This window comes from Gymnoscopelus microlampas, assembly GCF_963454915.1.
Source record: "Gymnoscopelus microlampas genome assembly, chromosome: 3".
In the NCBI taxonomy this organism is placed as follows: Eukaryota; Metazoa; Chordata; class Actinopteri; order Myctophiformes; family Myctophidae; genus Gymnoscopelus; species Gymnoscopelus microlampas.
The window spans coordinates 39255122-39266002 of NC_139940.1; the positions used below are offsets into that span (position 1 = coordinate 39255122).

The following is a 10881-nucleotide window of genomic DNA, read 5'->3' on the forward strand; positions in this document are numbered from 1 at the left end:
GGCCCTTTAAGGAAAGTGCATAAAGAAGGGTGGCCAGGTTTGTGGCCTCCTGTCTAGCCAGAAGCCTGGTTTGAGTGTTTGTGAGAGAGACTTGGAGGCATGAGGGGTACAGACTAATTCTCGGTAAGACAATCTGAAACAAATTACAAGGTTTTTATAACTCATTGTAACAATAGTATATGTATAAGAGTTTAGATAGGCTGACAATATTAGGCCTGTTGTTAATTATACTAATATATATCTGTACTTCCAGAAGCCTCCAGGTCCTTTGAGTAGCAGTACTCTGTGGCTGTGCAGGCCTTTATCAATTGGAGCCATGAGCATACATTGACTATTTGGGTATGTTTGTTATTTTTCTGTATTTTGTCATCTTGCTATAGGAGCCTAATGAAGTGATGAATTATTTGGATTTGATTTGTTTAATTTCTGTATATTTACTTTAGAGGCCCCGAAGCCCTTACCCTTATTGCCCCCTTTGCCTCTTGAGTTAAGTCCCTTTTTGCAGAACTCTAACACTAACCGCTTTCTTCCGTTCTGTATTTTAACCTGACTATTTTTATAACAACTGTTGAATAAACTTGACACATTTGATACATCAGCCTCTGGTTCTGTTAATTCTGAACCCGTACCTTCCTGGGGAACCTTACCTTGTTCAGTCATATATATCTATACATATACAGTATATGGTTAATGTGTTTAAAGGATCCCTCACTCCTATATGTGTGGGTGGCGTAGTCATTGCTTTTCCTAGCCCTGCTACATTTGTAACAGAGTATTTTTATATTGTGGTATTGCTACTTTTACTTAAGTAAAATATCCGAGTACTTCTTCCACCACTGTTGATTTGTAAACTGCGCTCCTCAGAGTACAGATCTCCGCCTGCCAGTGCCCAGGGCTGTGTCAGTCGTGGGGTGCAGCCACCAGGATACGATGAAGCTGCAGGGGGAAATAGAGTTTGTGTCTGTGGCAGTTATAGAACGTATAACCCAATTATTATAGCGCTATCATGAGGCCCATTTGAAACATTTGGGGTGGTGTTTCTTCCTTGGCAAAGTTTCACAACAGTCGGATGCTTTATTCATGATTTGTGGCGTTTCTTTGCAAAACGGGCCTCTCCCAAAATCTTGTCTGGGGAGTTGCGTTGTAATCCAATAAATCCACGGGGGAAAAACAATTCTTGGCCTACTGGCAAAGTGTCATGCTCATCGGTGGGGCGGGGATCATTAGCATTTATAGAAGTAGACAAACTGCTCCAAGGCTGTGCTTTCTTAAGACATTCTGTACTGTACCGGTACTGTGACCGGGAGTGGGAGCATGATATTGCGACGTCATTCTTTGAACTTTCACTCATATGAGTGAAAGTTCCATTTACCTTCCATTCTATGTGATCCTGACAATGTGTTGATACTCTTTTGCACCTTAAAGGAGTAGTTCACCCAAAAAAAATCACTTATTTTCTATCAGTTACACACTTCATGAAGATGAAGCCTTGAATTCAGGAAGATTTTTTTTGTTTTTGAGCCATTCCTGAGCCAATAATTTGATGACTGGGTCATCATTCAATAGGAGACTCAGGGGACCGGAGACATCAGCATCTTCCCGCCGGTCATCACATTATTGGCTCAGGAATGCAACAAAAACTAAAAGTCTCCATAAATTCAAGGCTTCATAGGGTGTGTAATTAGAAAATAACTACTCCTTTAATGTCTAATCTCATGTACAGTACTGTACATACCTGCTGCTAATGTGGACCTACCGAAGTGTCACCACCTTACAACTTACAGTATGTCTAACCTCATGCACATACTGTACCTGTTGGTTTATGCAACCGTATGTGTGTAAATATAGATAGATATCTTAGATTTGTGCCTCTCCTGCACATGTTTTTCTTTACTGTTGTTTTTTTCTCCTTGCTCTTCCTCCCTCCCCCTTTCTTTTCTTCTTTCTGAAAACAGCACAAACGATGAATTCATTTCACCCACTTCTTTGCACCTGTAAACCTGTGATGTGACAATAAAGTTTATTCTGATTCTGTAAAATATTTTTGCATAATCATAATTAGATGACACAGTAACTATGCATAACACGGACCAATATAGTTTAAATACGGCAAGACCGTTTCACACACAACCACTTCTCCAGGGAATGAAAGACTGAAGGGTATTTAAACACCCTTTTAAATATTTGAATAACCTCCTGCACTTTTCCCCATGAAGATCTTGTGAAGTGAAATAAAAAGTAAATATTTGAGCTATGCCATAATTTTTCAAAGGGGGAGAGAGAGAGAGAGCGACAGAGTGTGTGTCTCAGGGAATTAATCTCAATATCTCATTGTCTTCTCAGACACGACAGCAGAGTACAAGAGAGCTGCACGACAATGATACATCCTGCTGCAGTGTCTCATCATGTCTCTTAAAATCACATCTTGTCCTTAACCCCCCAACTTAAAAGTCATATCATGTTACTACTTCAATATTAAACAAAAGTTTTGTTTTATATCATCGTTCACTGGTATATTTTTCACAATGTCATCAGGGTTACTATTATGCCACTTCTGATGTCACATTGTAAAAAAAGCTGTAATCATTCACATTCAATTATATCTAAGTAGGCCTATAATTATCAATGTAAAAACAAACAAACAAAACAAACAAATGTTGAGAAAAATAAGTAGCTGTCGATAATTCTCAGTTGACTGGGAACAACTGCAATAATGTGCTTGTAATCAGTGCTGTTCAAGTCAGTAAAGTATAAAATATCAGCACTTAATATTCTGAACGTGGAATTGGCACTGAGGCTACAATAATACAGTAAATTAACCTGGTAACACTTTAGGTTACTTAAAGCAGGCAGTAGAGTAGCATGCGTGGATCTGTGCAGTCGGTCTGGCTAGTGACAGGCTAACCCTAACCCCTAATTAGCACGGTCTCTAACCCCCAAGAGACAGTGGGGGCAGTAGCATGCCACTGGGACACAGGCCAGGGTCTGATCAGCCTCGGTCGGGTCGCCTGGAGGAGGGAGTCTGTTGCAAGACCCGGGCAGCGGCACCGGTTGAAGAACAGGTTCAATTGATTTGCGTGTTTCAGGGTTCCTTCCAGTGCAATGCTTGTCTGTTTGTGGGCAGTTAGTAATCCGGTTCTATTTGGAACAAACTGGTAAAAAAACAAAAAAACAAATCTGTATATCTGCTTCTAAAAAACTAATTTAAGCTGCCAGGGAGGGACTCGCACAATCCTCACAGGGACTAGTATCCTCAGTGCATGATGCTCCGATGATAGTCCCTGTGAGGACTAAAAAGGTTGCTTCTGTACTCTGTTTTGCCCTGGATCCTTAAATTAAGTATTTTATCTGCAATCCAGACCTCTATCTGAACTTCTTATATCTGTGTGCCCGAGTCACTCCCTGCTGTTTTGTGACTTTTTGACTGACACCCCAGAGAGAACGACAAAGGACAGTTTCCAAAGGCGCAGCTCAATGTTTGTGTAGCTCCGACAGTCAAAATAGCCAGTAGGCGCGTGCAACGACCTGCCAATCGGGCTCAGCCCTATTGGCATGACTGGTAACACGTTGGACTGGCGAGTGGGAGCCTCGGGGTCAATCCCAGCTCACTGTGTTCCACTACATTTGCTAACCAATGCAAGCCCTGCTTCTGGCATTCAGATATGACATGCGTTCAACTAATCTGCCTGAAGGATTTCAGCCATAGAAACACTGAACCATCTTTTATGCAACCTTACTAATCATTACAGTATGCCTAGTACTCAGACTGAATGCAATAAAGTGAGGGAAAACATAAACATTATGCGCACAGTTGACTCAAGGTCTTTCCTGACTTTGATGCGCATTAAAAACATCCATACACAGATGGACAGTGTCCAAATTTACTTTTAGCAGCAGGATGACAGTGAATAACATAAAAAAAAAGAAAGACCATCACGTAGTTCCAATTTTAAGCAGCCTCTTTATTATGTAATGTTCAAAATAAACAATGTTCCCTTTGCGGAAATCAGTGGATCATAGTTATTAAAGCCTGTCCTGACCTGATTTATTGCTGAGAGATATATTGGACTTTCTAAGTAATCCGATAATAACATTGTCCCAGTGTGTTATCAAGACCATGGGGTGAAATGTAATACAATATTAGCGCGGCAATTAGTATCACTAACGGGAGAGGAGATTTATATTCAAGATTCAAGAGATTTATTGTCATAAGGATGTAAGTACAGTACATTATAGCACTATATACACAATACACAAAATAATACACAAAAATAAAAACAGTACATAACAATACTGAACTTATCTAAAATAAGGCTAAAAACTGTTTAAAAACCCAGATCCGCATACAAGAGCCGTCTCGAGACGTCCATATAGGCGGTGTTGTGGCTTTGCGACCACCACAGTTGTGTGTTCCTCCCATTTCAGCTTTTAGTTGATTTTTAAATCTCTGTGTTATTGCTTTTATTTTAATGTTTTATGCTTTTCCTTTTTTTGGATTTATTGTTAAATTAGCTTTTTCTGTAATTGTATTCTTGCTCTGTAACGCACTTTGAGCTGCATTTCCTGTCATGTGCTTCTACCTGTACAAAAAAGAAATGCAAGTGATTCAGCCTGGTTTAGATGTCATTGTGATGGTTTAATGAAGAGGGGAGGTTATACAACAGTAGTGGCACTTCATGAGAAGCTGTAAACTAATGAGAACTTAGTGCTCTTCAACAAGGTGCTTAGAGTGAATATGACACAACAAAGGCCTGATTTGATTAGATGGGCAAACAAAGTTCTGGTAACGTTTAACTTTTAATAATTAGCCTACTTAGTTAAAGACAGCTATATATCAGCTAGGGCTGGAGATGCTTAGAGATGCATATATTAGCTCTATTAATCCCTACTATGGTAAGCTTTGTAGGAGAGTTTGCAAAGAAATATATATTTCTTTTTTTCTTTGCAATGTCTCTTTTAACCACTTAAACCAATGGTTTTCAACCTTTTTCATGCCAAGGACCCCTAAATTGATATACATTTGGCCGCGGACCCCCATCTGAAAATGTTTTGTGCCAGGGACCCTCAGAAGCAAAGATTTGAGTTAAAAATGTTCGCTTTAAAAAATATATGTATTCAAAGATATGCACACATTTTCAAGATTTTTCAAAAATAGCAGATCTACAAGCTCACTTGGTGCCGCACTATGAGCTTATATATCTGCTATTTTTGAAAAGCCAAAGCTAAGTGGTTAAAATGATTGTGACGCTATGTTAACTAATGGGGACCCCCTGGTACCCCCCCAAGCGCCATTGATTGAGAACCACTGACTTAAACATTTATTCTTAGTGAAATGGACATGAGTTGGCTCTCTCTGTACTTGGTCTGCTCTTGTTTCCTTCTACACCAAATCACTTCGCCAGAAATAGCCAATTGAAATAGCCAATCGGCTACTTCTGGCGAATGCTCCCCCCAGAATAGGGAGCATTGGGGCGTTCAAGTGAAAAGAGCGAGTGTTGCGCCTCTTTCACTAGAAAAGGAAACCGAGCGAAAGACATTTTTACTGTTGTAACTTGTGATACAGCTGTATTTCTTCCATGTAATATTGGATTGGCCTTGTCACAGTATCCACTGACCCCGTGGCCGTTATGTGTTGGTTAGACAATGTGATATGACACCAGTCACTTTTCATACTTATCAGTCCCCAGCCGAACAAAATACATTAAAGACTCAACAGGCCACAGTTATTATCTGAGGAAACCGCTGTTGATAAATCAGTCTTCTGCTATTCCTCAATGTTTATATTCCATTTATCAGTCTGCTTTTGAAAACACACGTCAACCATAAAACCATGCACAGCTTGTGTGTAAAAGCTCAGAGATACTGTATGGAATGTGTCAGTTCACTCAGTTGTTGACCTGGCATCCACAGGAAAGCGTGTCCACTCCTTTGACAACATATCTCTTCCTTCCTTGTTCCCATAGCTATTATTCCCATCTGGTGAAAGCTTTGAATGTGGCTGAAGATATCAAAAGCTTGTCAGGAGGAATGTGGTGCATGTTATGCATAAAAAATGTCACATACTGCAGAAGTAGTCTGTTTGGCGGAGACTAAGTGAAAATCTGCTCTTCTTCTATTACTCCTCCATACTTTTTTCCTCCTCATAAGGTTAAGACATGAGACAAACATTAAATATTTGTATTCTGACAATAACACTAGTTCTTCTTTTCCACATTATTTATTCTTTATAAATTGAAGAATAAAAACAACATTTTAAATGTAAAAGCCAAACATCCCAACAATAACCAAAAATGTAACAGAAATAACATAATAAACAAAAAGAGAGTAGGAAATAGGAAGAATCTATGCTTATTTATTCCACAAATAAGCATTTACAGTAGTTAAAATTCATGATGGAAAATATGAACTGACACAACACAATCAATAACAGCAATATCAAAATGTCCTTTGTGTTGGTTTATTCATACATTTATACAAATTAGCAGCAGAAATATAATTTCCATAAGATTTTCTCATTCAGGATTTCATCACATAATAATAGGCTGCACAGCACACTCAAAATGGGCATGGTACAACAGGATCATAGTGACATGTCGCTTGCCGAAAAGAACACATCTACAAACCAACAATTCTTTGCATCATGAGAAATGATTGGTCTTCCACCTTTATAAACCCTATTCAAACACTTACAAATGTACTGGACAGCTACAGAGACCAATCTACCATCATCGTACCCCATAAAACGCCTCATTTAACTGCAGTGTTAATGACAGAAAGTCTAGGATGAAATAAAGTAAATGTGGACTCAAATATATTAAACTGGTGCCCCCCAAGAGCACCTCAGTGGCCCTCTTTCAAAAACATTACTTCTAATGCCCCCCCCCAAAGTTCTCTGAAAGCCCCCTGGGGGGCTCTGCCACCCCTGTTGAGAAATACTAGTCTAATCTATGTGATTGACAGGAGAGATGATCAGAGGAGCAGAGTTTCTACCACCATCATTAATACATGGACTGAAGAATGGAAAGAGTTTCTCAGTGAAGGCGCAGCCAGTGTAAGAGTAGAGATGAACTCTGGTCTCCACATCATAAAAGGAGACCAGACCCTCCTCATAATCCACAAACACACCCACTTTCTGGACCACTTTGCTTACAGGGAGGAGGACAGAAGGGCCAGCATTAGCCTCGTACTCATTTCCATTCAACAGCCCTATAGTCCACTTACCATTTTTAGGATTAAGTTTGCTTTCACCTTTCCTGTCGATGGACTCTCTGGCCACACCTAAAGTCCACCAAGTCTTCCCTGTAACCTGAACCTCATAGTAAAACCTTCCTGAGGAGAATCTTTGTTTTCCTAAGATATTGGGATATTTAGAGAATCTCTCTGTGTTGTTTGGGAGATTCTTCCTTATGTTTCCATGACTCACTTGTTTTCCATCCTCAGACAGGATGAGCCAGGGCTGTGCTGTATCAGGGTCCAGGGTTACATCCACTGCATATTGTTGGATCCTCCTCAGCTCAACATCACGCAGCTCCTTCTCCATCTCTTGACTGAGTGTCTTCACCAGCTGAGTCACAGCTGTCATCACAGTCCCCACATGTAAATACTGATGGACGTTGACCTTTGTCCAGTCCTTGGTGGGTCTCCATTCTGGGCCGTTCTGGAGGAGGAGGTGGAGGTGGTCTTTAGTGTGTGGGAGCTGCTTCAGCCCAGAGCTTCTCTTCTTTAACTCAGTGATTTCCTGTTGCAGCTCTTTAATGAAGCCGTCAGCCTGTTTCTCTGCTGTTTTCTGCTTCTCTTCAATCACATCAATGAGCTCAGCCTGGCTTCTCTCAAGAAAGCTGATCAGAGAAGTGAAGACCTGCACACTGTCCCCTTTCTCTCTATCCGCATCTTTCTTGCTGAGCTCTATTGAATGTTTGATATCCTGAATCTTCACTTGTCTACTCTGGATCATCCGCTGAACTTCAGCCTCTGCGTTTCCCAGCTCAGCCTTCCTTCCTTCACATTCTTCTTCCAGAGATACAATGTGATGGGACTTGTGGTCTGACTCGGTGCAGAACTGACACACACACACGTGGTCAGTCTTACAGAACAGCTCCAGAGGTCTGTCATGTTTCTTACACATGAAGCCTTCCAGGTTCTTTACAGGGTCAATGAGTTTGTGTCGTTTTAACCCTGTGATCTTACGATGAGGCTCCAGGTGAGTCTCACAGTAGGAGGACAGACACACCAGGCAGGACTTCAGGGCTTTGAGTTTGGTCTCGGTACAGGCATCGCATGGGACTTCATCTGGTTTAGCAGCCTCTCGGTTGGCGTTTATTTTCAGCTGCAGTGACTTCCTAAACTGGTCAGCCATCTCAGCAATGAAAGTATTGACAAAGACTGCTGGTCTCCTTTTGAAGGTTTTGTTACATAGTGGACACTTACACACATAAGTGCGGTCCCAGTTTTGTGTGATACAGGTTTTGCAGTAGTTGTGTCCACATGGGGTGGTGACTGGATCAGTGAACACATCCAGACAGATAGAACACAGGAACTGATATTCAGACTGGACACTGCTGGCTGAGGCCATTTTCTACACATTGAGAATAAAAGTAAAGTATCAGCAGTAGTTCTTGAATGCCACTTCTCATAGCGTAATAGTTATGCATTGGAATAGAGCACAATAATGTGCTATACTTGACATGGAAACATTGCATGTTAAGCTTTTACCAATTGAAAGATTAGACAGTGGAATTTCAAGGAATATGAAAATAGGGGGAAATCACATCTGGATACAGTTTCATATACCTTATTATTGTATTTTAATCCATTTAATCCGGGAACACATCTGTGTGATTTTAGATGTCTTTTGGCTATTAACAAATAGCAGATATACAAGCTCATAGCACGGCACCGAGTGCCGCGCTATGACCTTGTAGATCTGCTATTTTGGGAAAAAACGTGAACATTTGTGCAAATCTTTGAATATATCCTTTTTAAAGCGAACATTTGTAACTCAAATCTTTGCTGCTGGAGGTCCCTATTTTACAAATGTTCGCTTTAAAAAATGTATTTTCAAAAATAGCAGATCTACAAGCTCATCATCGGTGCCGCCCTATGAGCTCGTAGATTTTCTATTTTTGAATGGCCAAAGACATCTAAAATGACAGAGATGCGTTCCCGGATTGAATGGATTAATGAATAATAAATCTGCTGTACTCGCCTGTGGTCAGTATTTCTGTTAAAGTCCTGTTGAAGGTTTCGTAGAGAGCACAGAGCGCGGTCACCAAACTTCACCTCTTACTTTCAGTTTAGACTTGCTGAGGAATGCAATTTAAATGTAATTGTTGAATGACACACAGTCACACAGTGTCAGCTGGGAGCAGCTATATAATAACATGCATGTGTTTTTCCCCCTGCTTATATACAGAGACCAGCTGGGAGGAGACACAGAGGTAGAGAAGTGTGCCTGATAGCATTGGCCAGCCTCAACAAAGTCAATTAAAACAAATGATTGGATCGATCACGGGTTGTGTCCCATTGTAATGAATGAGGGTGCCATTGTAAACTGATTGAATCATCACATTCATTTGTGTTTATATGTGTCATAAGACACAGATGATAATGTAGACCGATAATAGGTTCTTGGTTTCCCCATGATCTTAGATTACTATTTCTTAAAAAAAGAAATTAAGATTTATTTATGAGCTTTTATTTGACAGAGCAGTAGGCTGACCGGGAATGGGGAGAGCGAAGGGTAGTGACATACAGCAAAGGTCGTTGGGAATTGGAAGTTGAACCCGCGACGCGGTGTCAGGCTACACTGAGCCTAGGTGCATAGACCGCTACGCCAGGCCTAGATCACTATTTCTATAGATTTGATATTATCTTGTGTTTTCCTAGCTTACTGTAAATCGCTCTGGATTAAGAGCATCTGCTAAATGCCTAAATTGTAATTGTATAAGAATAAAGTATTACAACATGTTTGGAAAAACAATGCATTATACGTGAACATAAAAAGCTGTGTTATCTGATCTGATACAATAAAGTGTGAAATTGCTGTCATGAATGCTGACATGTAACAAGAGTTAGCTTACTCTAGTCTAGATGGAGCAGTAATTGCTATACAGGGTGTCAACTAGTGTCAATGTGAATAATGATTTTAATGCAAAGATAAACACAGTTGTATAAAGTAACTAAGTAAATGTACTCAAGTGCTGTACAGTACTTAAGTACAATTTTGAAGTATTATTTACTTTAATTTTCAAAACTTTTACTACTTCTACACTACATCTCAGAGGCAAATATTGTACTTTTACTCTACTTCATGTATTTGAAAACTTTAGTTTTGAGTCGTTCCTTCATAAGATGCTTACTTATGGGATATCATCCCCTCCAGCGATGCACAGAGCACAACACATGAACTCCCGGCTACAATATTCCATTGGTTAGGGTCATGAGACGCGAAACCGGAAGCCGGTTGGGGTATAAATACCCTCGCGTCACAGGGAACTCCCTCTTCCTTCACTCTGCAACAGCGAAAGCGCACAAGCCCGAAGCAACAACAAGCACCATGAGGAAACCACGCCAGGATTGCCCTGAACAGTCCAGGGGATGAGGACGCATGCAGGCCCTGTGACGACTTCACCGTGCACCAGCTGGAGCACCGCCTCAACCGGGCCAAAGGGCTAGTGGCATCGGCTAGCAGCGGCGCTCACCCCGACGCTAGCCTCGCCATGGGCTTCACGGCGTCGGTGGTGAGTGCAGGCCCAGGCCATGAGCCCACCGCTGCATGCTGCCCCACGATCCAGCGGTGCTACGAGGAAGGTCCGGCGCGAGGCTGCCCCTGGGGGCGTTAACCTCTTCACCGGTCCGAGCCGCTGCTGTTGCGGCCAGAGG

The 10881-nt window shown here is 41.2% G+C and overlaps 1 protein-coding gene across 1 annotated transcript; it reads right to left on the reverse strand.

Annotated features, from left to right (window-relative positions):
- Positions 1-6940: 6940 nt before the first annotated feature.
- LOC311041547 (E3 ubiquitin-protein ligase TRIM21-like) lies at positions 6941-8572 on the reverse strand (the record flags this gene model as incomplete). Its single annotated transcript, XM_084051961.1, has 1 exon — positions 6941-8572. The coding sequence occupies one exon, from the start codon at positions 8570-8572 to the stop codon at positions 6941-6943; it is 1632 nt and encodes a 543-aa protein (XP_083908087.1).
- Between the last annotated feature and the right edge of the window lie 2309 nt (positions 8573-10881).